Consider the following 27,429-nt stretch of genomic DNA (forward strand, 5'->3'; position numbering starts at 1 on the left):
TAACCCGAACACGAATAACCCAAACCTGACTAACCCGAATTTTAAAATGGGTTGGTTATCGGGTCAATTTTTCCTAGAGAAAAACCCGAACAACCCGACCCGAAAAACCCGAAACCCGAAGAAAAAACCCGATGAACACCCCTATACCTGATACCATATATCCGAAACCGGCTATTCCTCATTCAAACTTCAATCAATAGCCGATACTGGATCATACCAATACCCGATTCCATATACCCGAAACCGGCTATCCTCATTCAAACTTCAAAGTAGCGTTAGCTTCAACCCCTGATCAATAATGGCTTTAGTTTACTCCAAACACCCCCACTTCATCACCCCCACAACAATTCTCCACTTCTTCTCCTCCTCCTCCGCCGCCGCCGACCCCACCGTCACCTCCGCCGACCCCACCGTCACCTCCGCCGTCACCGTCCTCAAACACCACCGCTCCAAATCCCGATGGACACACCTCCGCACCCTCTTCCCTTCCGGCTTCACCCCTTCCCAATTCTCCCAAATCACCCTCAATCTCCACAACAATCCACATTTAGCCTTCAATTTCTTCCAATTTACCATCCAACACTCCCTCTGCAACCATTCCCCTTCATCCTACGCCTCAATTATCCACACTCTTGCCCGTTCCCGCCATAAATCTCAAACCCTAACCCTAATTCAGACTGCTATTCGCAAGTTTCACGATCCGAATGCAGATTTTGATTCCAACACGCCGAGATTGATGTTTGAGACGTTGGTTAAGACGTATAGGATGTTTGATTCTGCTCCGTTCGTGTTTGATTTGCTGATTAAAGCTTGCTTGCTGTCGAAACGTGTGGAACACGCTATTGAGATTGTGCGAATGTTGCGGTCTAAAGGTATAAATTCGTTTAACTTTAACCAAACAAACGAACTAGTAACTGAACGTTTGGTTTGTTTACAGGCCTAAATCCGATGATTAGCACCTGTAATTCGTTGATTCTGTCTGTTTGTAAACACCATGGGAGCATTGCTGGTTACGAGACTTATACCGAGCTTTTCGAATCAAGTAGTGAATTTTCGGGTAAAAAGGTTGCCGGTGTTAAAATTGTGGTTCCGAATGTGCATACTTATAATATCATGATGCATGCTTTTTATAAAGATGGGTTGATTGAGCGGTTAGAGCGCGTGTGGAGTGATATGATTGTGAACATGTGTGTTCCGAGTGAGTATAGTTATAGCGTTTTAATGGCGGCTTATTGTGATGATGGAAGAATGGATGATGCGACGCGCGTGTGGGAAGAAATGGGGAACGGGGGTCTAGAGCATGATGTTGTGGCGTACAACACGATGATCGGTGGGTTTTGTGAAGCTGGAAACGTTCGTAAAGCGGAAGAGTTTTTTATGCAAATGGGATTAAGTGAGAAGAAGAGTAGTTCGGTTACGTATGAACATTTGATCAACGGGTATTGTAAACTTGGGGATGTTGATTCGGGAATGCTGCTGTTCAAAGATTTGTGTAGAAAAGGGTTTACGCCGATTGGGTTTACTATTGATTTATTGATTAAGGAACTTTGTGTTAATAATATGGTTTCGGAAGCGTTGATGGTTTCGAGATTTGCATTGAAGAACAATGTGGTTATTAGTGGTGGAAGTTACGAGTTTTTGATTAAGGGTTTGTGTAATGAAGGAAGGATGGAGGAAAGTATGAAGGTTCAAGCGGAAATGGTGGGAAAAGGATATGAACCAAATTCAGAGATTTATTCGGCTTTTATCAGTGGTTATGAAAAAGAAGGGAATGTTGAACTAGCGGGCAAGCTAAGGACCGAGTTTCTTGAGATGCAGTAACCTTTAAACAAAAATATGGTACATATATGCTGTCTTTGTAATGATAAATTTATGTAGCTTGGTTTAGAAAAGCGTGCCTGAGGCGCGCCTAGGCATGAGGCGCAAACCTCAGCGCCTTATGTAACCTAAGGCGCAGGCTGTACAGAAAGCGCAGCTGAGGTGCACTTTTTGGGTTAAAAATCCACTCTGAGGCGCTCCGTGACGCGCGCCATATGTACCAACCATGTATCTGTGCAGCAGATTGTGGTACATCATGCTTTTCAGGTTGTACATGTACGTAAATCCAATGTTAAAACATATATAACGCTTATTTGTGTCTAAATATTGGGTAAATGATCCTAGAAACCTATAGAATATATAAAAAAAATTATATGATCGCCTTGCGCCTCGCGTATGAAAAGCCTGCCGCTTTTGCGCTTTGCGCCTCGGTTTTAGACCTCGTCGCTTTTGTGCGCTTCGCACTTTTTAAAACCAAGTTGCTATAGAGACAAATGCCATCATTATTATGTTGCTAATGTTAATATCCATTTTTATCTCATAGATTTATAGATACATTCAGTGTCTACAACAATGTGTGCACAGATATGAATTCTCTTGATGGTATCAGGAAAATCGGTCAAAATCGTTAATTGACCAAAAGAGCATCTCCCTTCACTCTGGTTGGACCTCCTATTAGATTGTATTCCACGAAATTGCTGATCAAAGATGGCTGGACTTTTTATTAGGTAATTGTTTTCTCTCTGTATAAATAAATATATAATTAATTAATTAAATAAAGGTGGGTCGGGGTCCGGATTCAGTAATAGATTTCGGTTGAACCGTTTGACCCACTTCAGAACTTTTTGACCAATTCTTGTCGCGCTAGTCATGATTACAAAAACACTTTTTATCATAACGATAACAATCTAAACCGTACAAGAACGAGCATTCATCAGCTGTACTGAACTACTGGTATGAAACTCCATGCAATGAACGAGCCTATAACCGTCATCATGTCAACTGATTGCATGGCCAACACGCCGAAGTGTGAATTTCAGAAGGGGGTCAATTTGCTCGTATAACCTTTTAAATTCTCTAATTTTATTCTTTCAAGACGCTAAAAATACCATGGTTATTTAAGAAAATGTAAATGTAAGATTGTTAATTATAAGTATTTATAAAGATAAAAAAAACAACTAATGATTTTGAAATTATAGGAGGGAGAGAGATGGATGTATATTATAAAATTGAACAGTAAACGACATGAGCAGAAGTGAATCACTGGAAAAGACTGTTTGATCAAGCCTAGCACTGGTCCCCCCCTTGATCCTGGTAACGGTCAAACCTACCTGTGTATTTTGTTCACTGCTTGCCTATGTTGTAACATGACAGTTTTATAACAAGTACAAGATGTGTGATGTTTCGATATAGTACATGTTATCTTGCTTTTGAAATCATGTCAGAAGTTTCATGTGTTCATTACCATAGTTATATTATTGTGTGTACACTTATTAGACTAGAGCGTATGGAGAGCCCCATCCTCAAGAGGATGGGCTGTCATGTCACCACCACGTAGGAAGGGCTTGAGGGTGATGGACCTAGGGGGTGGGGGATGAACCTCTTTATATATATATATATATATATATATATATATATATATATATATATATGTATGTATGTATAGGTATATGTGAGAGAAGGAGAGAGGCCCGTCCTCTCCGTCTTGTGGGAGCCGGTTTTCACGAGGGGGGCGGTGTGGGGGACCGGCGCCGGGCTTCAAGCTGATTTCATCTGTTTTCATGTCTGCAACTGAAGATGTGGTCTGAAGCTCTTCAAGGTGAAAATATAAGACTGTTTGTTTGATACTGTCTGTACAAACTACATGAACTTTGTTTTATTTTCCAAATCAAAACATCCTAAATCAATTACCTAAACTACACCATTTTATATATAATACTTTATCTAACATATTCACACTTCATCATCAATATCGTCATCATAATTAATATAAGAACCACACTGTCATCTCCTTCACACCATCCTGTCATCACCTCTGCTGTTAACAACCGTTTCAATAACATCACGCACCACCACCGCTTGCTTTACCACATCATCAGCCTCCTTTACCACATTTTTCTTTAACTTTATCAAGTCAAAGATTTGATTCTCCATTCCATTGACCGAGTCAGCCCACACGAACTCGCTCGGAACTCGGAGTTGTCTAACCACATCCGATTCTCCGTACAAAACAGTTACCAAAACGCTTCACGACGGAGCCGGCGAGGTTCTCGGCCGACCGATTATGATGATGACACGATGAGAATGATCGATGATGACGATGTTGAAGGTTGATGGCAGCGTGACAGTTGTGGTGGCCGACGGCGCCGGCCGGCGCCGGTGACCTTACAGTAGTGGTGGTGGTCCAATTTTGAGGGAGGAGGGTCTTTTGTGAAGATGAGAGATGAGGGTTTTTTTGTGAAGACGTTTGAAGAAAGGGTGTCATAGCTTTTTTTTTAAGCTGAAAAAAGTCATTTTCAGATCTGTTTAAGAAAAAAAAACAAACAGTCTTCAAAGGTAACGTCTGCGCGCCTGCAGACATCAGCTCCCTTGAAGATGTTTGAAGAAAAAACAAACACCCCCTTAGTCTTATGTTACTTGGGGTAGCATTGCAAACAACAAAATACATATTCATAAGAAGAAAACTAACATCAAAAGATCATACTAAATTCAACTAGAAGGGAAACTAACATCAAAAGATCAAACTAAATTCAAATACAAGGGTCAATCAATACACCCATGATAAATTTGATGAAATACTATCAATGATTTGCAAATCTATAATTTACAAAAGGAAACCTTAACATTGTAAGGGAGCGATTTTGGGTGTCTTTTAAGACATTTAGGGGCCTAAATCAAGGGCTTTTCTTCTAACTAAGAAGAGCGGACAAGTACAAGTGTCATACGTTTCGATGTCGTAGGTAGATTATTATGTACCTACCTGTTATGGAGTTAGTTATTTTCATCATCGACACATGAAAGTTAATTCTTTTAAGCATCAACACTAAGTAGTTGCATGAAATTTTTTTAATAGTCGAACTGACCCTCGTAAAGAAAAATAAAGATTTGTTTACGATCAATTTTAAACGACCTCCAAATTAGTAGCATTGCAAACAAAAAATACATATTCATCATAAGAAAATTGACATCAAAAGATCAAACTGCATTCAAATCGAAGGAATAATCAATACTACCATCAACTTTTGAAAAATGTATAATTTAGAAAAGGAAACCATAACTTGTGTAAGGGAGCAAGTTAGGCTTAAAGAAACCCATAAGTTTTTTCGCTAGGTACAAAAACGAAGCCTAAACTAGTTTCCTGAAAGATTTGGGTGTCGGGTGTCTTTTAAATTTAGGGCCTAATGCTAGGACTTTTCTTCTAACAAAGAAAAGTGGACATGGCGATTAATAAACCGATAAAGTGCCAATATACAATGAACAATCTTGTTTGAAAAACATTTGTTGTGTGAAAACAAGAGAGTTCAAGAATTAAGACGAGAATAAACTCATAACAAGAAACCATTCAAGGTTAAAATGTGATCCGGGTTAAAAAAAGGTAGGACGTAAAGGGTTGACGAATCTCTACCAAGTCAGGTGACATGTTCAAATGACATGCTTTGGTCTTTTTTTGAAGTTTTAGAATACTTTGTAAAAAAAGGAGGTAATTTGAATCACAACCAATTATAATTTTATGTTTTTAACCATATTATAAACAGGCCCAAAATAATTGTACAAATTAAATTCTTTCTAAAAGGTATTTTAATTTGTAAATTTACGGTACACCACATGTCTTTTGGACCATGAAGGGTGAAAAGTGGAGAAACAGTTGTACCTCTTTACCCCCAACATACACCAATTTGTACATGAGTATTAACACCATTTAACATATGAATAATGTATTTACATTCAAAACAGATTTTTAACATGATTAAGAGTTAGGGTGCATAGGGCAACTTCGGCAAACCCAATCGGGTGAATCAAGTAGTTTTCGGAACACTGTCGCATATGAACGGGGTAGTGTGTTCTGTGAAGAGAATTGGGTTCGTGAACCTTAAGAGAAAATGAGATGCCATTTCCTCATTGGAATTTGGGTACTTTGGGATCAAGTTAAAATCTCTACTCTACAAGTAGACTTGCTATTTGTGGGATTACTCGTTATGATTGATTGATTGATTTGGTTCAAGTTAAAAATGTCCTTTGCAATTTGAGTAAAAGTGAGGCGCATTCCCTTGTTTTTTTTTTTGAACGTCCAACAAAAAAGATATTTAATTTTCCAAATTGGTCAATCACAAACTGTTAACCCGGCAATATTACATAGACACCAACTTCAATACATCAAACCCTCGTACACGATAAATCAAAGTTACACCAATCGACCCACGTTAGGGCATGACATTTCGCTCTATTCCTTATCTAAAGATACCCATAAGTTCTAATTCCCTCTTTGATTTTCCCCAGGTGCATTCCCTTGTTGGTGGGTTCAATTTGAATACTTTGGGTGCTTTTAGGAGTGCCCAAAGTCGACGTAAAAAGTTGTGAAAGCACATGGGCAAAATTTTAAAACAAGTATGGTAGGGTGGGAAATTTAGAACATACCCCATTTACCATTTTTAAATAATTTTTTATTTTTTATTTTTTATTTTAATAAATAATATGTTAGAACTAGATTTAATTGTATTGTTATTGGCTAAAGAAACAGGTTTTGAAATGATGTACATATCATCTCAGAAGACACTAAGGAACTCTTCTGGTTTGGATTATGCTATTGGAGATAAGGTTGTAAACGAACCAAATAGAACCTAACGTTCGATTTATTTATAAACCTATTCATACATCTTTGATGAACATATTTCATTAATGTGATTATTCATTTTTACATTTTCGGCATAAATTTGAAATAGTTAATGGACCAAAACATACTCAATTACATCCAATCAACTTAACCTTGAGTCTAACATGTTACGAGATGGTTGACAAACTAATAGAAAACCAGTACCACATTGTAAATTGTTGTCGCTGCATCATCACACGGAGGATTGATAAACTAACATAAACGAGTACTGAGTTGCAAATTACTATTGTCACAACATCGCGCAAGTTCCCTACTAGCTCAAAAACAGTTTAACCACTATATCAGGCAGTTGAACCCGTGAACCGATTTTTAAAACATTGGTTAAAAGGAAGTCAGAATACTACGATGAATGCAAGGCACGTGAGCATGATGGAGTTGTATGTATCACCATAGCTGACGTGTCATTTACCCACTTTCACTTCACCAGTCAACCACAATAAAAACAAACACCCACACACACATTTAAACCCCCTCACCAACACTCACATTCTCAACTCACACTTCTTCCACCACCACCGATGACCACCGTATCTCCATCACCGTCACCGTCACCGTCACCGTCATCATCAGTTTCATGGATACCGAACTCATTACCAAAACCTCCGGTTTGCTTCAGTCCACCGTTGATAGGAATGGTTGTGATCATCGCCACCGCCTTCTTCACAATCACATATTCCCGCGCAATTTCCCGCCGATTCCTCCTCCTCCGGTGCCGTTACCGCCAGTGGCGACGGCGGCGACGCCTCCTTCGGTCATACGTGCCGTCTTCTGTCGGAAACGGCGACATCGAATCTCCGTACTCCGGTGAAGAATCGTATGATCCAGCTTATGGTTACGGTTATCAACAGTTCGCACAGTACGGTTTAGATGATGCAATGATTAAAACGATTCCGCTTTCCGTTCACACTAGAAAAAGCAGTGTTCATGAATGTGCAGTTTGTTTACTGGAGTTTGAAGATGACGATTACGTTCGTACTTTACCGGTGTGTTTTCATTCCTTTCATGTCGATTGTATCGATATTTGGCTCAGATGTCACGCTAACTGTCCGCTTTGTAGATCTAGTGTTTTCCGGCCAGAATCACCGTTCATTTCGGTCATGTCACCGAGAATTCGCCCTAACTTTGATGACGTCATCATTCAGAACGCAATTCTAGAACCTTCTGCGGAACCGGAACCTGAAACAGAACATTCACGCCAAAATTACAATAATAATACTGATGAAATTACACAGGATGTATCTCAATCTCCGGCGAGAGATCGAAATCCGTTGGACGACAGTTTCAACCGGAGAAACTTCCTGCTCAAGCGATCGTACTCGTTCGGATTTGAGCGTAATTTTGGTTCATCGAGGCTCGTCATGGAGACAGCGTCTCCATGGAGATACCGGCGATCAGGAGGAAGCTTCTGGTGCAAGAAACCGTCGCCGTCGCCGTTCAGTTTAACAAAAACCAGAGTATTCTCATTCCGGCAGTCTCGCGGCATGAAATCACCGTTCTTCCGGCGGAGAAGCTGCAGCTTCCTTCCGTTATCGGAGTCCTACGGCGGCGGTTGCGGAAGTAGTTCGTCTCGGCGGAGAAAGTCGTTTGCAAGCCCTAATTTGATTAGACAGGGAATGAGGGTAAATTCCGGTATTGTTTCATCAAGTCGGTTGAGGAGCGGTGATCCAGAAGCGCTACTGTCACCAGAGAGATATGACAGACGGTGAGGATGAGTGACACGTAGGATAGGGGAGGACAGTAGGGACGGTGAAGATTGAATGAGTGTTAATGAGGTAATTAAGGCGCGCCAATTGGGCTGATGAAGCAGCGGACCATTAAGAAGATTTTAAATGGTGTAGTGGGGGGGACTGGGTGAGCATTTATTATCGCCATCACAAATTAAACCTTCTTGTCTATTGACATTAAAGATCGCCATAATTCATCTTTGTTTTCTGTATATTTTTTTTATAATTAGAAGAAAAATTTGAGGTTATTTTTTCTATTAATATATTATATTATGATTTAGAAACAGTTTTAATAAGATATTATGTGTATAATAATTTTTTTTTTTGAAAATATAATGATTAAGTTTAGCGTTAATTACTTAATAGAGAATTTGATGTTGGTGTTTGTTTTTTAACTAGAAAACCGGCCTGCGCGCATTGCGCCGCGGCGGCGAACCAAATTGCCATGTATGTGACGAAAAATAATTGTTCAATGTAAAGACATTAACCACAACCAGGTTCTTACCAGTTTCAAACCTATAGCAATTTTCTCTAAAAAATCGATATAAAAGATACCAGCAATAAGGATTATAAAAAGTTAACCATCACTGGATAGCCCAGTGGTGGCCACGGAAAGATAAGGCATGGGGCAACCCAGGTTCGAGTCTTGCCGGGTGAGTTTTCCCCTCCGGGTTTACCTGGGTGATAGAGGTTTCTCATCGAGGGGTTGATGTCGGTTGGTCGGCGTGGGGGCTCTGTAGCGTGGGCCCGGTTAAGACAACATAGTCTACATCTCCCGACATACGCGAGTTCTTGATCCTCACCTTTCAAAAAAAAAAAAGGATTATAAAAAGTTAATATACCAAATCAAAATACAACTATTTCATTAAAAATTTTAAAGCCAAAGAAAGATTTCATTTTCTCCGGGTCAACACTATCCTCCCTCTCCCCTGCATGGAATTTAGATTTAACCCAACAACTTCTCAACTTAATAATGGCATATAAATTGTAAATTTAAGAATATCAAAAAGAGAAAATAATTGCATGTAAATTCAAGAATATCAAAAAAGAGTATCAGCAAATAAAATAATTAGATTAACTAATCTTATCATCTTTGACATACAGACTACTAAATTGGGTTTCTTTTGTTTATCACTTCAATCATGTTTTTGGACATTCTTTCCTTTATCCATCATTCAACCATGTACCTGGACATAGTTACAATCAGTAATCCACTAAACAATCATTCCATCAAAGCACTTGTAATTTATCAAAATATACGTGAAGATATTTGGGAAGTCATTCGTGACAATAAAGATCTTCGTATCGCAACCCTAGTTGTCAACTATGGGCACGACCTCCTTTTCGCATTGATTTGTGTCACCAAGATCAAATATCTTCTCTCCAGATTTCAACTTTGAACGCTTCAAACCTAACACAGATTACATGGTCCAAAATTCCAAATTGATATGCACAAAAAAATATAGAAAGTTGGGGCCCTTGGAAATCGGGTACCCAAAGCTGATGCTTTGATACACTTACCCTTGGGTCGGCCCTGGGCATAAATACTAACCAGCATGCATCCTTAATGCCTGTAGATTGACAAACAGAAGAAAATAATGTTGTAAATACCAAATGCCATTAAAAATTCTGCTAGAGGTTGGCTGCTGACTTGCTAAAAGTGTACAATACCAAATGAGAAGCGGAAGGAAAACATAAATGTCCAAGATTCCGACTTTGCTATTGCTCGTGTATGCAACTTGAATGTCAAATTCTAAACCAAACCACTTAACTGTATATACTATAAAAGTACTCAGCATTTTTATCACACTTGAAACTTTAACATTTAATAAGTTATATAAAGAGGAAAGCTTCTCTTAAATAATCAATCTCCACACAATCATTTATTGTATTCGACAAAGACTAGGAAAAACAGACATAAACGATACCTTAGCCTCGGCCACCATAGCCCCGGTGGTTCGGATCCAGTCACCAAGAATGGTCCCTCATCAAAATAAAATACATCAAAAAATCTGCCATGTATTTTTTTTTTTTTTTTTTTGTATCAGCCTGCCCCAGCCCATTCGACCCACACCAAGATGTCTCGCTACTATTAGAATCACTTAATCTTGTCGAGTCTAGAAACTGCACACGAGTAGCTTGTCTGCTTGTGTTTCCATTCATTAAGGTTCGCCCTCTAATGTTTCTGAATTCCACTCCCAATGTAGTTCCTGCTAAGTGTATAATAAAGAGTAGCATGGCTTGTTCACATGAGCAAAACATATCTCAAGAGGTGGCGAAACGGGTCCGGTCTAGGGTGTTAATTCCTAACAGGGCACGGGAATTGTAGGTTTGGGCTTGGTCCATACGGATGTGGGTCGAACCTGTGAAAACATTTACCTTTGCGGGTCATATTCTTGTCAACCCAGCAAGTTCGCAAGTTCCCGTTCTACCCATTTATTTGTTTTTTTAGAACTTGACTAATATAATTAACTTTAAACTTTTGCGGGTCCGGTCTAGGGTGTTAATTTCTAACATGATACGAAAATTGTGGGTTTGGGCTTGGTCCATACGATTTGGGTCGAACCTGTGGAAACGTTACTTTTGCGGGTCATGTTCTTGTCAACCCAGCAGGTTCGCAAGTTGACCCGTTCAACCCATTTGTTTGTTTTTTTAGAATTTGACTAATATAAATAACTTTAAACTATTTGGTTATTTCGCATGGTTTAAACATAAATGCTTCAAAATAATATGTAAATTTAGAGCTTCATAGTAGTAATATGTAAAAACAAAATTAACTCTTTTTCAGGTTAAATGGGTCGTGCACGTGTCAACCCACGAATATGTGTGTTGTGGTTGGATTCATGCGTGTAACATGATTTTCACTTTGCGTGTAACACGAATGATAGAAAGAAAACAATATGTGTGTTGTGCTTGGGTTCATGCTTCAAAATAATATGTAATGACAGCTGTAAGATCTAAGCAATAGGTGCAAGACAAAAGTTTCACGGTGTGGTTTAATTTCCTAGGTCTTTCACACAAAAAGTTGAATGATAATGGTATGAACAAATTGGAAAATCAAAGTTGATTAAGGAGTAATATGATCCCTCAGTTCACCTAAAATGTATTGTTGACTAAAATGATGCATAAACTATAAACTAAAAGAAATATATTTAACCAAATGGAAATTAAACATACCAGATTGAAGCAGACGAACATAAAAGCTATCACCTAAACTTGTTACAAATGAGAAACCAAAATAAACACGACACGCTGATTCCAAATAAACAGAAATGAGCGATTACTCACCGGAGAATAAAGACAAACGTAGAACGTTTGCAAACTGCCGGAACCCTAGTTAAAACACAAACACTTAAATCAAAGAACAACAAACTGACATCCAAGTAACCTGAAAAACATAAATTACACCCGGCTATGACCGATCACCATCGTCAATAACCGTCGACGGACGAATAAGCCACCGGATCACAAAACTTAAAAATACGCTTAATATACTGAATAACGATATAGATCTCAAGCTTTGAGTAAACAATAAACGCTTATAAGCAGCAAATTAACAAATCCCATACCTAGGTGAACGTTGGAGGTGCTCCGGTGAACGGCTAGGAACTCTGATGGTGTTCGTGCGGCGCCACGGAACTCCGGTGGTGTTCGTGCGGCGGCAGGGAACTCCGGTGGTGTTAAGCGGCGGCAGGGAACTCCAGTGGTGGTGTTCGGCAGCGGCAGGGAACTCCAATGGTGTTCGTACGGCGGCAGGGAACTCCGGTGGTGGTGTTCGCCAGCGGCAGGTGTTCGTGCGGTGGTCCAAACCACATCACCTTCACCGTCGCACTTCTCTCTCTCTCTCTCTGACCATCTCTCTCTAGGGTTTGGTGTTGTGTAGAAAACAGGTAGATAGATAAATGAAAAGATGGGAAAACCATGCATCAACATTTGTACCGACCATGTCACAAAGCACAAACAACAAAATAAGCACAAAGTACAACCTTTAATGCACAGAAATGTTAAAAATTAGAGTATTATATAATTTCTTAAAATAAAGCAAAATGAATTGCATTAATAGGCTTTAAGACATGCTTTTTCTTAGCAGCATAGTTTCTAATCACTTATCAAAGGAATAATATGTCAAGCCGAATGGTTGTGACCATAGTTATCGATAGCGAATAGTGACGAGTAACCTATATGCTATGTAGCGATAACGACGAAATAGCGCTCGTTATTTTGTATTTAGCGATAAGGTAATTAAAATTTTAAGAAATAAAAGATAGCTATTTATACTTTTTTTTATGTTTGAATTTTATACTTTTTATGTTTGAATTTTGAAGTTTAAGGACCAAATGTAAACAAGTGATAATTGAGGAGGTTACATGTTAAAATACACAAGCTAGTTTTACACTTTTATGTAAATTTTTACAAGTTTTAGGGAGTATATGTTAACTAGTGAAAAGATAGAAGGTTAAAAGTTAAAATCCAAAAAGTTTTTACAGAGAACACGCAGCCGCTCTTCTTCTTCTTCTTCCTGGCTTCCGGCAGGTTTCCAACAGAAATTACAGCACCGGAGTGGAATTCGTCATTGGAATCCCACTATAATCGCGCTATGGAGTTGCTAAGTAACATATTGCGAGAGATGGTCGATTCACTACGAAGCGCGCGATAGCGAACGCTATCGATAACTATGGTCGTGACTCGTGACCGTATGTTTCATGTCCGAGCTCAATATCTTACGAACCATCATGAAGTGTAAGCCAAGTGCATGAAATGATTGTTTTCCATAGAAGATTCAAGCAGATTATGTTTATTTCAACTTTTCTTTGTTGTGATACGAGTATCTGAGGTGTCAAATACGCTACTAAAATATCATATCATACACGTGACTATAAGACCATGGCTAATGCAAAGCAATTAGCTTGAATTTGACTCATGTGGATTTACCATTCGAGGGGTGATGCATTGGAAGAGTTTGTATTTGAGTAGAATGTTCTTTGGGGAAGAATAGCACATTTGATGGGATTCTTGACCCTATGTTTGTTTTGTATTTATTTTATTATTTTCTTACTTTAATTTATTTTGATATGTATAAATAAGTTGTACACCATAAGATTTAGCGATCTGTATATCATTCATTTCAAATATACTAATTGGACAAAATAACAAAAAAAAATGTAACGTTTTTTTATTGTAAAACATAAGTTTATTAATGCTACGTTAATAAAAAAATAATACAAAGTCTAAGATACATATATATTAATGTTTGTGTTTGTCACACCCCTATCGATGAATTGTAAAAACAATCGAAATAGTCTTTTTTGGTCGGGGGCCGGCCACCAGCTCAATAACCTCTAATACTCTCTAAAATGTAGTCTTTCGCTTTGTTGTTGTTGTCTCGGATTGATTAGCAGACAACAGGAGTGTACTTTCGTGATTGCGAATACCCACTCTTAGGGCAGGAAGCCCGTAACCTTATTTGATTCGTAGCTCGTTAAGGGAAATTGTTTCAACCCGACCGATTCGACCGACTTTTGCTTTTGGATAACAAGAAGGCGAGCTTCTCTGCTTTGATCAAATAAAAAGCCCAGTCAGCTAAGGAAGCCAATTAAAGTAACGTAAGGAGGGGCCACTATCAATTGAATGGTTGAAAGGTAAGGATAGCGTGATTGGCCGATTGGTTAGACCAACGGGGGGACAACCGAAGGTTGGGAATGAATGTCGCTCTATCCGACAAGCATTCATCAAGATCACTTTCAGTGCCTGCCTTCTTCGCCCCGCCGACTAAGCCCGGACTCTTTCGCATCGCGCTAATTCAGTGCCAGCCGTTGGTAGGTATTTTCTTTATCTCAACCAAAAATGCGGGTCCTTCCTTTCTATTCCTCGGTAAGCGGAAGGGAGCTGATTGGAATCCTTGAATTCGACCAGGGCGGAGAACCATTAGGAATTTCATTCCCCTTTCCACGTGTCATCGGTGGGCCCGGTGGGGGTTCCGTGACGTAGTTGATATCGTCATAGTCAAACAATACAAAATATAAATGCACAGCGGAAGCAAATGATAGATTTATTTCAACCGAATAAAATTGTAATATCAAGTATCACAAACAGTTGAAATAGATCCACAGGCGGATCAAAACAAAGAGAGAACTTTTATTCAACAGACTTCATGTATCCTAAGCTTGCGAGACTTTTATTGATGCTAAGGAGTGGCCAGCCTATTACGCGTAGTACCTGCACTTAGCCTTTTTGGAAAAATACGTCAGTTTACACTGGTAAATACATATTAACTGACTTATTTTGAAAATGTTTAAAAATTTATTTGAATGCCCGCAGCACGAAACTTTTTATAACTTGGAATAATTATTTGCTTATAATCTTGTAAAAGAGTTACATGTTTGTTATGCGTTCAGTTGTCCGGGTCGTGCCGGGTTAAAGATTAACAGACACACCACTTAGTATAATTCCGCCGCGAGACTTCTCTCGTACCAACGATTATACCTTATTGATCTGAATGCACTACGGGTGTACGCCTACACCCGTGTGCTAAGGTCGTGACCATTCTTTGAATGATGCCAAGGATATTCGGGACATGGTCATTAAACCCCCAAAGGCGTTAAACAAACAAAACAATATTTTCAAACGGGTCATTTTGACAACACTTAACCATCGACCGGTAAAGGTCAATTACCCGACCAAGCGGTATTTTATATACCGTACCCCAAACTCGTATAAGGGAAAATAAGTTAAATGTATTTACCTGAGCTAAATATAAATTTAATCCCAGCCGTATCAAATCAGCAAGTACAGATAGCTTTTACTGGGCTCCTATATCTGGAAATGAAGGTTTTTAATAACCTATTAGAATCCTAACGGGTCCTTTAATTTAGCCTAAGCTTAGACCGGTTAGTTTTAAATGAAGATTACGGTTTAAACGCACGATAAGGCGAAGACCGTTTTAGAATTTTGTTTTGACCCGACAAGCTTGCATACTTGTTTAATATGGGTAACTTAATCACATTCTGGATTTTGAGACAGAAATGATATGGTTTGACTCGTTTCGGCTAAAATGGGTAAACTAGTTACATAAGCCGATCCGAACGCGTAAAGTGCGTAACGAGAAACCATAAGAGTCATATACAAGTTTTCTAAGTTAATATGCCTTAAACATGTTGTAATATCAGTAAGATATCTTCCATTATGCCCCAAATGGTTTTAAACCCAAACTATGCCTCATAAGGGTATTTTGGTCATTTTAAAGGGTGTAAAAGAGTTTAAATAATAACCTGGGTTACAGGTCTGATTAAATCAGTAAATATACTTAATTTAATAAGTTGTAACAGTAGGGTATCATATATATGTGAAATTTATTATTTATAACCATACTATGCTCCGTATGGGCATTTTGGTAATTTCACATAGGCCTAAAAGGTCAAAACTGAAATTCTGAGTTTAAAATATTTGCCTACTGTTGGAATATAAAAATTTACTGAATACATCAGTAGGTTTCAACCCCATTTGATTGAAAAGGTTCTAGTACATACTTATGCGTTAAAAACGCTTAAAAGGCGATTTGGAGCCATTTCCGAGTTTGGCATAGAAAGCTGATATTTTTAAAATTCCAGAAGGCTCAAAATAATTTATCTATCATAACAAATCAATAGAAAAAAGGTTTGAGGTCAAAAGGATTTATAAAACTCATCTTATAGCCCAAAAGGGCAAAACCGACATCAACCGAATTATGCTTAGAACACTAAGTTATGCTCAGCCTAAAATTGAGTAAAAATCTTTAAAAATCCCAAAATATTATTTTATATCAGTAGGTACAAAGTTTTGTATAAAAATTTGGGTTTAGATAGGCTATATGCAATTTACGCCATTTAATTACTAAAGAAGCTCCTAATTACGCTAATGAGCATAACTCTTAATCTATACCTCCAACTGATCTCAAATTTTAGGTGCAAGCTTATAAATTAGTAGCTAAGGTGTCTACCCTTTCATGTTTCTAAAAATCATATTTTAAGGTCATTTGGGCATAATGGTCAACATATAAGCATTTAACGGAAACATGCATGTGAATAGGATATCTAATGAACCAAGTTGTATAATCACAGAGGGTTATACTAACATGTAAATAGGTCCAAAAGAAGCTCTAAGGCAATCCTAAACTTGGCTTAAACGGGTCAGAACTGAAAGTCAAAGCAGGAGTCGAACTATGCGACTTTCGGTTCCAAACCGAGCCTAAACTGAAAATTGTCGAGTTGAACATGTTGGGGCATGTTCTTACATTAATTACCAAGTTATATTAATGATCAAACAGGTTGCATATATCCTATATTGCTAATTATGCATTAATTTGAAAATGAACATTCTGTTGACTTTTTAAGGTAAGCTTTGACTCGACAATTAACATAGTTAGAGTGGGAATCCGAAAATATCCTTTTAAGGGTTTATTACCCCCATAATTACCTACTCAAAGGTATTTTTAATTAGAGATTTTACTGACTAATTATAGCTTAATCTCGAAGTCAAACCTTAATTACGACGGTTTGACTTTTAGCTAATTAACTAAGCTAAACTTAATTAAGAAGGATTAGGATTACTTACAATGGTCCTAAGTATGCTTATGGAGCCTAAGAAGAGTTGGTTGCTGTCCAGGAGCTCCAGAGAAGTCTTGAACAAAATTTCAAGTGAGTAAGTAAAGATGCCACAACTTGTTCTTCTTATATAGTGCTCAAAATGCCACAAGATCAAGCCAAGTAACTCTACAATTGTTGTGAGATGATCCCAGGTGCCCCTAAGTGGCTATATGCTGCCTATCAAGCCCCTGAATTCGAATACCACCTAAATAAGGCGGTGGAACTGGCTGAACAGGCAGCTGTCCATTTTCTGCTGTCAGCGACAGGCTTACGGACCGTAAGCAAGAGGCTTTGCGGACCGTAAGCATTTCTTACGGACTGTAAGCCCTTGGCCTTGCGGTCCGTAACCGCCCTTAAATTTCAACGCCCAGATATGCCTCTTACGGACCGTAAGCATGGACCGTTACGGTCCGTAACCGATGGTCTGAGGACAAAAATTTGCAAGTTTTCAAGTCTTGACCATGCAATCTTACAAGTCCGAATCTTGGGTCCTTTAATCAGCTGAGGGTCCCCTTTTGCTCAGTCCTTGCATGCTTTGCATGCACTTACACCTCTTGGCTTTTTGTGGTAAGTTTGAAGTGACGGAAAATCTCAAGATTTCACCTTGGATTCTTATGAAAGTTGACCATGCCTTATTAACTAAACTCAACTTCTTTTAATCAACAATTAAATTAGGATTTTGTAGTAACATTCCCAATGACCCAATTCCCATATAAAAGATGGAATTTTATTTATTTAGAAACAACCGGCTAATATATCAGATGTTTATCAAAACGATTTAAGGATCTTGGGATTTATAATTTGGGTCGCTCAGAGGTGTTTTAATAACATGTCGCCCTTGGGTCGTTCAGAGGTATTTTAATAACATGACGCCCTTTTCAAATCCTACCATACATCCTTATCTGATCCGGGTTCCTGACACGTTTGACTTACATGACACGTGTCTTGATTTTATTGGCCATGAATTTTCGAGGTGCTACAGTGTGTAGATGTTTAATGTTTTGTTTTTATAACTTTTGATATAAATAATGCGAAAAAATATATATTTATAGAAATAACTTAATTATTAAAAATAAATGTAAAAGTGGTGATGATGTTAAAATATAAGTATTGGTAAAGATGTTTGTAGGATTGAATAAAAAATTTGTATTTTTAGTGTATTTGTGAAAATCTGATATGGAGACACATTTGTGAATGCATTGATCAACCTCCATTTGTAAATACATTAATTGTTAGTATTTCAAGTGCATGTACTAAAATTATCAACACACAATTATATATATTAATATATATATATATATATTGTTGATGAAGGTTGAGAAATAGTAACTTTATTTTTAAAATAATAATTAGCTTTTTTTTTATTTAGTATATATAATAGTTTGTTATTATATTTGGTTTTAATAACATATTTTTATTTTTTTTTCTTTTTCTAAAACCATACATTTCGTTTTCCATTTTTTAATAATTCTTTTTTTAGAATATATATTAATTTATCAATTAATTTGATACCTCTTTAATAACTTATGTATATAACTTTTTTCTAAAACTTAAATACGTAGTTGTTCTTGATTTTTCACTCGACATTCTGTTATAAGTTTTGTTAAAAACAAAGTTGTACTTAAAATAAAGTATTTATTTGGTATCACAAAACGCTACGATGATAAACTAAACCGTTCTAATGGTTTGACTTTCTAGACAACATGCTTTATTTCGAATAACGTTTGTTTTACATTATCATTTACTCGGTTTTGCCGCACGCACGACTTAAAAAAAACTACTTTAAATTAAGAGTAAATTACAAGTTTTGTCCTTTATGTTTGTCCCAAATTTCAGGCGCTGTCCTTTACCTTTAAAATTGATGAGTTTTGTCCTTAATGTTTCCAAATCGTGCACGTTATGTCCTTTATGGCAAACCCAGTTAATTTTTTTTGTTAAATCTGATCATGTGCAAGGCACATGAGGGCATTCTTGTCATTTTCCCTTTCCAGGGGCTAGTTTGTAAATAACTTTTATTAAAGGGTCATTTTGTACATATTAAAAACAAAATATTATATAAACAAACTCTCTCTCTCTAATCTAATCTGAAACCCTATTTCATCTCCTCTCTCTCTCTCTCAAACAGATGCAGCAGGTGGTTGAGATGGTGAAGGCACGGCGGTGAAGGCACGGCCGTGGTGGTGGGTTAGGTGTGGTGGTGAAGGCACGGCGGTGGTGGTGGGTTAGGTGCGGTGGTTGAGATGGTGAAGGCACGGCGGTGGTGAAGGCACGGCGGTGGTGGTGGGTTAGGTGCGGTGGTGAAGGCACGGCGGTGGTGGTGGGTTAGGTACAGGGTAAATCGCTCCGTCTTCTCCGGCGACATCACATACCGAAGGTCCTCCGTCTTCTCCGGCGACATCACATACCAAAGGTCCTCAATTCAACCGTAAATCGCTCTAATTCTGCCCAAATTTCTTTGATCTATCAGCGGTTGTGGATGGGGTGGTGAGTTTATGGTGGTGGTTGCTGATTTGGGGTGGTTTGTAGGTTCTTGGGGTTAGGGTTTCAGTGGGGGTGGTGGGTTTAATGGTGTTTGTTGCAGGTTGGGGTTACGGAAGTGATGAAATGGTGAAATGATTATTTATTGCCAGCTTTGCAGCAAGGGTTTTGAATAATATGTTAGCATCTAGAATAGTTAAATTTAGTTGGAATTTACTGAATTTTAGTTATTTAAGTGAATTTCTTTTTACTGAATTTACTGAAGATGTTAGCATTTTGGTTCAGACGTGATGGTGGAGGAGGGTGGTGGGGGTGGTGGTGGTGACGGTGACGGTGGAGGGTGATGGTGACGGTGACGGTGACGGTGGAGGGTGGTGGAGATGGCGGTGAAGGGTTGTGGTATATAATAATAATAATAATAATAATAATAATAATAATAATAATAATAAAACTAAAATTATTTTGTTTTATTTTTTAATAATATAAGTAAACAGTGTAAAAAGACTAAAATACCCTTGGGTGACCAGATTTAACAAAAAAAATTAACTGGGTTTGCCATAAAGGACATAACGTGCACGATTTGGAAACATTAAGGACAAAACTCATCAATTTTAAAGGTAAAGGACAGCGTCTGAAATTTAGGACAAACATAAAGGACAAAACTTGTAATTTACTCTAAAATTAATTTCTAACCAAACTCAAATTATATTTATTTGCATTAATATTCAACTTCAATATATAATAGCATGCTAACTTAAGCCTTTTTGGTTTATTTTGACCAATTGACCAAATTATATTTATTTACAACTATTGGGTCTGGTTTTTTAACGAACCAAACTAACATCGTTAACTTTTTAAGGTTTCTCTTTCGTTTGTCGATATCAATATCGATCGAATTCCCATCACGTCTCGTGTCCTTGTGCCAGCCTGTGTGTTTATTCCTGCTAGTAAGGTAAAATAAAGTATTACTCATTATATTTTCCACTATTTTTATTTTCAAGTCATGTTATTAATATATTCTTTACTTACCTTTTCATCATCTTTATATTTCAAATTGTTAAGAGACAAATAATTTATTTCAAACACAATAGAATTTTTGAATCATGTAAACATGTTTTTTTTTTAAACGCAATTTTGATAATTTATAACATCGATTTATCTTTTGGCAATAATTATGAAGGTGAAAATGTAAGACAATGAAAAGAAAAATCGACAATTTAACCAAAGAGCCATAATCAAAAATGGATAAATATGGCCCATGCAGGTCTCGAACCTGCGACCTTCGCGTTATTAGCACGACGCTCTAACCAACTGAGCTAATAGGCCGATGCTTGAATTGATAAAACTTTGTATTTAATTATCTACAATACTAAACCAACATAGAATAAAGTTTAAAATTACATGCATACCAACTTTACACAGAAGATTCATGAAAGCATACGTAAAGAACAAAACATATTACAGTAAATCGAACATTCGAACCAACCAAAGGACGAACAGAAGAACGATACTAGAAGCTTTGATGTGTTCTTGGAGCAGACTACCATCAGAAGAAGTATAGCTCCCGACAACAACAAATAATCGGCTCAAAATTAAATAGGGTTTTTTTTAAAACCTTGCGACATGAGGCTTGGTTTAAGCTCACTTGCAATCGATTCCTTTGTAAACAAGCCGACCACTTGCCACTGCCAATGTAAGCTCGCTCGTTAGTTGGCTCACTTTTTACATATATCTATAAGTCGGTATGAGTAGAAAATACAAATTAAGATATTTTAGAAATAAGCACGTTGGCTTGATGAACCATAAGCGAGCTCGAACTCAATTTTTAGCTCATTAAAATGAACAAGCTGTCTCGGTTTTAATTTATATCTCTATTTTATGTATTAATAATTTAAGTTGGAAATTTGGTGAATAAATATTTAGTGAATTATAATTTAATGAAGTTATAATTATTAATAAACTCTTCATATGGTGAATTAAAGACTAAACTCTTGAATAGAGTTTTTATGTCTTTTAATTTGAGTCTTTATGTATCAAATTAAGTTTATAATTAAGTGGCTAATTAAGTAAGACTTTTCATTCATCCTCAACCAGTGGCGAAGCTTGAAGTTTTCGTCCGGGGGGTCGAAAACGTATATACCCAAAAATTTCTATAGAACCGGGGGGTCGAAAACGTATATACCCAAAAGTTTCTATACGAAAACTACATATACAACACTACTGTACGAAAAGTTCGGGGGGTCGGGCGCCCCTCCCGGCCCCTTATATGCTACGCCCCTGTCCTCAACTCTTGTAAAAATAGTAGGCTATGTATCTCATTTTGGGATAGAGAAAGGCTAGAAAATTACAAGAGAAGGGTTACCAAAAAAAAAAAAAATACATGAATACATGGAGAGTTCTTGGAAAAGAAGAAATATTTGAAGACCCATGTGTTGGGTACTTAAAGAGATATGTTTTCTGTATTCGATTTCATCACCTTCGTATCAGTTTTTTCCACAACTTCTAACACTATAAATTTATCTGATGTAACCTCGGGCGCGTGGCCATTTCTGGCAGTACAGACTGTTTCGGCTGTTGTATCCTGGGAGACAGATGCGTCGTCTTTAGTAGAGGCGCGGAATCTGTTTTAAGGGAAGCGTGTTGAACACGTGCCTCCGCCACAACTGTCAACACTTGTTTGCTCTTTTTGTAGGAAAATATTGTACAAGAAGACGTGGTTCAAGACATCGTTGAAACCTACACAACAGATTATACAAGAAGGCAAGATTCAAGAGTTCGTTAACGACTACACAACGGACCATACAAGAAGACACGTTTAAAGCTCTTGTTGAAGACTATAGTTTGAATCAATCTAATTACATATGTTGTATTTAAGTTATTTCGTTAAGAATTTGTACATGGTATGATTACTACAATTTTCCAAATATGTAAAGAGAGTATCTTTACTATTTTTATATTTATTTTAAGCCAATTTTACTTTTAAAAAAGAGCCTAAATGTTTTAACGTACATAGTCCAATCCTACTTTAGCAAACCCCATTTTTTTAACCTGAACTTACATAAAATCTTAGATTTATCACTGTTTATACAATAACATTTGAAAAAGAAGTCTCGACTCTTTACTTCACCTCATGCCTCCAAAATGATTGAGCCGACAAGTGGTGATCAATGATAATTGCGTTTGGAGTTACAATTACAAATGACTAAGAAGAAAAATATAACACATAAAAGTTAATAATTATGAAGAATTACTAAAACTTGATGAATTTATAAAAGTGAACGGCTTCATTTTTTTTAAACAAGATTCTGTAAAGTATGATATGGACGCTTGTAGATCAAATTATTTGGGCCCGTAGACTATTGGACTCCAAGGCCCAATACTGGATATTAGACGTAAGTATGTGAATAATGCTAGTGTCTAGGCCATGTGTTTTTTAGGTTTAATGTTTTTCTCATCTTTATTGTCTAATTTAAAAGCTTGCTTATTTGAAATTTATTTATGTTTTAGTGTTTTATTTCATCTTTATTGTCTAATTTAAAAGCTTGCTTATTTGAAATTTTTAGTTTTCACTTTGAAATCGTCAAATACTTTGCTAATTATTCAAATGACAACTTTACCCTAATGCCTCTCTACCCCCTACTTTTTTTATAACCATTTGAGTCATTTTGAGTCCAAATTTTAACCTTTTGAGTCTAATAGTTTTAACAAAATTGGACTCAAACCGTTATAAAATGAACAAAATTGGACTCAAAACGTTATAAAATAAATGGCTAGGCGTTAAACTTTTTGATTTTGGACTTAAGTGGTTAAAATCACTAAAACACAGAGACTCAAAAAGTAATTTACTCCGTATATAAATACAATTATATGTGTAGAAAGTTGGTGAAAAATCATCTTTTCACTGTTTTTTTTTCAAAGAGAACCATAAAGTGAACACACAAAATTTTGACTAAGCTAAATTATTCCAATGAATATTGTTGTATGAACTTATCCAAAATAATTATCCTTAGTTTGCCAAATTCTACCACGTGTCTATCTAATATGATTTAACACGTGTTTAAATATACATGACCCTTTATCATTTAGGGTGAAGGGGGTGCACCCCTAATTAGGTGAGTGAAATTTTTTTTTAACCCAATCATATATTGCCATGTCATTTCCCCTCTATAACTCCCCTCTTGTCCAAAAACGTACGGGGTGCACCCCTCTTAGGGGAGTTGTTTTTTTATTAAAAAAAAAAAAAAAAAACAAAATATTGATTGGTTGTTACAGCCATGGGGCCCACCATCTCTCTCTCTCTTGTTCGGTGACTGACCACCTAAACCGCCTCACCGAAATGGGTACCGCATGAATGGCGGTGCATTACCGCTCGGCAAAAACAGTCCCCGATTTGCTTTACCGCTTACGCCCCGTTCAGCCTTAGTATTACAATATCCCTAACCATCAATCATAAAACGTTATCAGGATTCATAGCCTTCAATGATTCAATAGTGATTGATGTGATACAAATATTTGAATTCAAGAAAGAAGTAAGGAAAATTATGGGCACTTGAATGTCAATAGCCCATGAAATCGATGGAGGATCCATAGTCAACTTGATAATCCTAAAAAACTGCGACATCAACACCCTACACCACACGTTTTAAGGGCCTATTAAACCCACATCCTCTAATTTTCAACTCGTCGGTCCCATTTTAGTTTTTTATAACCGCAGATTTGGATCACTGACGGACCACTGAAGTATCATTGTGCCACGAGTAGAAGGAAACTGAATAAATATGAGAAAACCCCCTTGTGGGAATCGAACACAGGACCTATTGGTCTCAAAATTTTATCCCAGCCCAAGATGCCATTAGGCTATAAAGCCATGGACGGTCCCATTTTAATATTATCTTATTGTTTTACATGTAACTTTTTTTATGGATGATATAGATAAACAAGTTTATCAGTTGTAACACCCGTCTCATTTACTTAAATTACTTAATATAAAATACGCATTTAATAAGGAAATACTTTGCACCCTTAATTAGTTAAACAAAACGGAAGTTTTCATAACAAAGTATTCGAGTTACTAACAACTAGTCTAAAACATTCCAAACGACAAGTTAAATATTTACTACATAAACATTGTTTTCAACAAGATTTGATAAGCGCGGATGCTTCAAAAGATAGTGTTCGGTTCATGAAATGTTGCTTGATCGTCACCCGGAGCATGATGAACATCACCTAAGGTCAAACCACACCAAATGTTAGTTTTGATAATATTAGCATGGGTATAAACAAGTTCTGAACACAAATAATGAAAACGAAACAAGAATTCTGCAGGTTTGGGTCTGTCGCGCCCGCGATAGATCCCGTATTAGCTTTTGTGGCCTGCCACCGCCGTCGCGCAGCGTTGCGCAACGGTGTGACCTATTTGGTGTCGCATGACGCGACGCCATGTTTTTCGCAGTCAGTTGTTTAAATTGAGTTGCAGATTTTCAGCTATTGAATTTGGCACAATTTAAACTTCAAATAATCATAACTTTTGATCTGAAAGTCTGATTTCAGTGATTCTTTTTCCTATGCGTTTGTAATTAACTTACCAACGTGTCTAATATGATCTTTATGTCAGAAATAAAATAAACAGGCTGGAAGTTTATAAGTGCCTAGTGTACTTATTTGACCCGTATAGTTTTTGCACTAATTCAACCACCAGCAAATTATATGGCCGCAAGGCGAATTTACCCTAACTTCCAGGGTTACGGTCACCGGCATTTCATTTCCAAATCTATGGCTTCATGCTCTTGTGATCCTCCTGCGCCAAATGCTATTCAAAACACAACTTTGCTACTTATAAAACGATCATTCGACTAGTTTGGCTCATTTATGGAATCCTCCATTTCTATTGACTACCAAACGCTTTCTAATCAGTTTTTAACTCATTAATTCAAGTAGTGAACGATGTCACTTTAACTAATATCAATCTTTATACTAAAACACAACTATGAACAATTGTAATATCTAAATTGCATAATGTAACGGATCAAGTTACATATCTTCAAAGCACACCTTTCAAACGTGCGTCGCCACCGGCTTGTCCACTAGACGCTCCGGTTTCCTTTCCTATAGAGTTCAACCACAACATGTTTAGAACTCTTTTCTTAACATATATCGCATAGTTTGCCGAAACTTTACAAATATGCGTTTTAGCTCAAATCTCAGTTTTTAAGCCTTCTTTGAGGCATTTTTACAAACACCTTAAGGGCATAATTTCTCAAAATTTATAATCAAGTTCATGGCTTGCTATTTAGCCAATATTAACATCAACGAAGCATGTTCATATCAATTTTCACATTATCAACATCTGAATTTGCTTCCTAAAATTCAAATTACACTAGAACAACAATCAAATTCTAGTGTTTAACATGTTCCTACAAAACCCACTTATCATCTTAAATGGTGATTATGAATTCACTAGAATTAAGCATGATTTCAACATATAATTGTCTAGGGTTCACTCCTAGACACCATATTGTTCCTATTCCATCCATATAACATTTATGCAACAACGAATTTCGAATTCTCTATGTTCATCCAGAAATTAAAAATAGAGATTTCCTATAAAATTCACATACCTTATGACCCCCTTACAGTGGAGATCATCAATTTAAGCTCTGATTTCGTTTTGGAACTGATTTGTGCCTTCAATTTGTGAGTTTTATGTGAGTTAGGGTTTTGGAGAACCCAGGTCGCCCCCCTCATGTGTTCTATTCGATCCACACACACACCAGTGTGTGTTGGATTTTAATTTTTATGTTTTAATAAAACTTGTTTCACAATTGGCACATTTAACCCTCCAACTTTCATGAGGTTTTTAGTTTAAGTGTTTTTAACACTCTAACTTAGTATCACTAGACTCTTTTCTAACTAGGTTAATTTTATTCCTAGTTAGTTCACTTGTTTATTTACCGACATCATACTTAAAATAAAAGGTTTATATTTTCGGGGTGTTACATCAGTATTTTCAGATAACACAAAATTTGTGTTGAATCTAAACTCTATAATGGTACTCGAAGAAAATAAAATGCATTATTATAATATTTAAAAGATAAAGTTGTTAGCTACATTGTTTGTTTTAGGGTTTTTATTTTTACCATCAGAGTTTTTTTTTTTTTTTTTTTTTTTGTGTGAACGACAAATTTGGATTATTGATGGATCACTAAAGTATTATCGTGCCACCAGCGGAACCACCCGATCATATCCATCTCCACTAGGCATAATGTCTATACACCAATTTAGAAGGAAACCCAATAAAGATAAATGATAAAAAAATTATAATAGTTATAGTAGAAAATAACATGCTTACGCAAATTGGACGTTTAGAGTAACATGTAGCTTAAAACGAAGTATAGCAAACCGAGCATATGAGAAACATTGGACGAAGTATCTTCACCTTCATTATTGTTGTTGTTGTTGTTGTGATTGAAATTTGGTCTGATTTTTGAAACCCATAGTCGATGTCTGATTCTTCCTGATCATTCTTGCATTTGTTATATACAGGGTCAGTGCTTGACTTATAAAAGAAATTAAACTGAATAGCGTTATGATTTAGTTATAAAGAGTAATAATGGTTTGATACCATTAAAATATTTAGAGTTCTTAATTTGATCAAATATGATTCATCATCATCGTATATATAAAGGTGTGACGATTTACAAGATAATGATAAACATTAATCAATGATGTTAAAAATAATGACTAACAAATAAATTTACAGATAAATGATAAATAACATAATAACAAAAAGAGTGAATTGCAAGTTTTGTCCTTTATCTTTAGGCCATTTTGCAAGTTTAGTCCTTTATGTTTAAATTTGACGAGCTTTGTCCTTTATGTTTGAAAATCAAGCACGTTT

The 27,429-nt window shown here is 36.8% G+C and overlaps 3 protein-coding genes, 1 long non-coding RNA gene and 1 other non-coding gene across 7 annotated transcripts; 2 read left to right on the top strand and 3 right to left on the bottom strand.

The window, feature by feature from the left end:
* Nucleotides 1–264: 264 nt before the first annotated feature.
* LOC110938270 (pentatricopeptide repeat-containing protein At2g15980) lies at nucleotides 265–3,279 on the top strand. 3 transcript variants are annotated; one of them, XM_035988858.1, is made up of 4 exons: nucleotides 265–872; nucleotides 938–1,839; nucleotides 2,404–2,546; nucleotides 3,018–3,279. In XM_035988858.1, the coding sequence occupies exons 1-2, from the start codon at nucleotides 299–301 to the stop codon at nucleotides 1,819–1,821; spliced, it is 1,458 nt and encodes a 485-aa protein (XP_035844751.1). In that variant the 5' UTR covers nucleotides 265–298; the 3' UTR covers nucleotides 1,822–1,839; nucleotides 2,404–2,546; nucleotides 3,018–3,279. The 3 variants fall into 3 exon arrangements, with proteins under 3 accessions (XP_035844751.1, XP_022036424.1, XP_022036423.1); XM_022180732.2 differs by having other exon boundaries at nucleotides 2,429–2,546; XM_022180731.2 differs by having other exon boundaries at nucleotides 266–872; nucleotides 2,363–2,546.
* A 3,420-nt stretch (nucleotides 3,280–6,699) lies between these two features.
* Nucleotides 6,700–8,681, top strand: LOC110938268 (RING-H2 finger protein ATL65-like). Its single transcript, XM_022180730.2, has one exon. The coding sequence runs from the start codon at nucleotides 7,228–7,230 to the stop codon at nucleotides 8,413–8,415; it is 1,188 nt and encodes a 395-aa protein (XP_022036422.1). The 5' UTR covers nucleotides 6,700–7,227; the 3' UTR covers nucleotides 8,416–8,681.
* Nucleotides 6,858–12,366, bottom strand: LOC110934256. The gene is made up of 6 exons (XM_035989548.1): nucleotides 12,003–12,366; nucleotides 11,722–11,766; nucleotides 11,611–11,643; nucleotides 9,955–10,004; nucleotides 9,111–9,844; nucleotides 6,858–7,885 (listed from the first exon to the last, which is right to left on the bottom strand). The coding sequence occupies exons 1-5, from the start codon at nucleotides 12,364–12,366 to the stop codon at nucleotides 9,839–9,841; spliced, it is 498 nt and encodes a 165-aa protein (XP_035845441.1). The 3' UTR covers nucleotides 6,858–7,885; nucleotides 9,111–9,838.
* Nucleotides 12,367–20,784: 8,418 nt separating this feature from the next.
* Nucleotides 20,785–20,858, bottom strand: TRNAI-AAU. Its single transcript has one exon. It is a non-coding gene; the product is annotated as a tRNA-Ile (tRNA).
* A 3,671-nt stretch (nucleotides 20,859–24,529) lies between these two features.
* LOC110935368 lies at nucleotides 24,530–26,314 on the bottom strand. The gene is made up of 3 exons (XR_002589082.2): nucleotides 26,150–26,314; nucleotides 25,584–25,637; nucleotides 24,530–24,758 (listed from the first exon to the last, which is right to left on the bottom strand). It is a non-coding gene; the product is annotated as an uncharacterized LOC110935368 (long non-coding RNA).
* Nucleotides 26,315–27,429: the final 1,115 nt, after the last annotated feature.

Source organism: Helianthus annuus, chromosome 4 (assembly GCF_002127325.2).
Source record: "Helianthus annuus cultivar XRQ/B chromosome 4, HanXRQr2.0-SUNRISE, whole genome shotgun sequence".
NCBI classification, from domain to species: Eukaryota; Viridiplantae; Streptophyta; class Magnoliopsida; order Asterales; family Asteraceae; genus Helianthus; species Helianthus annuus.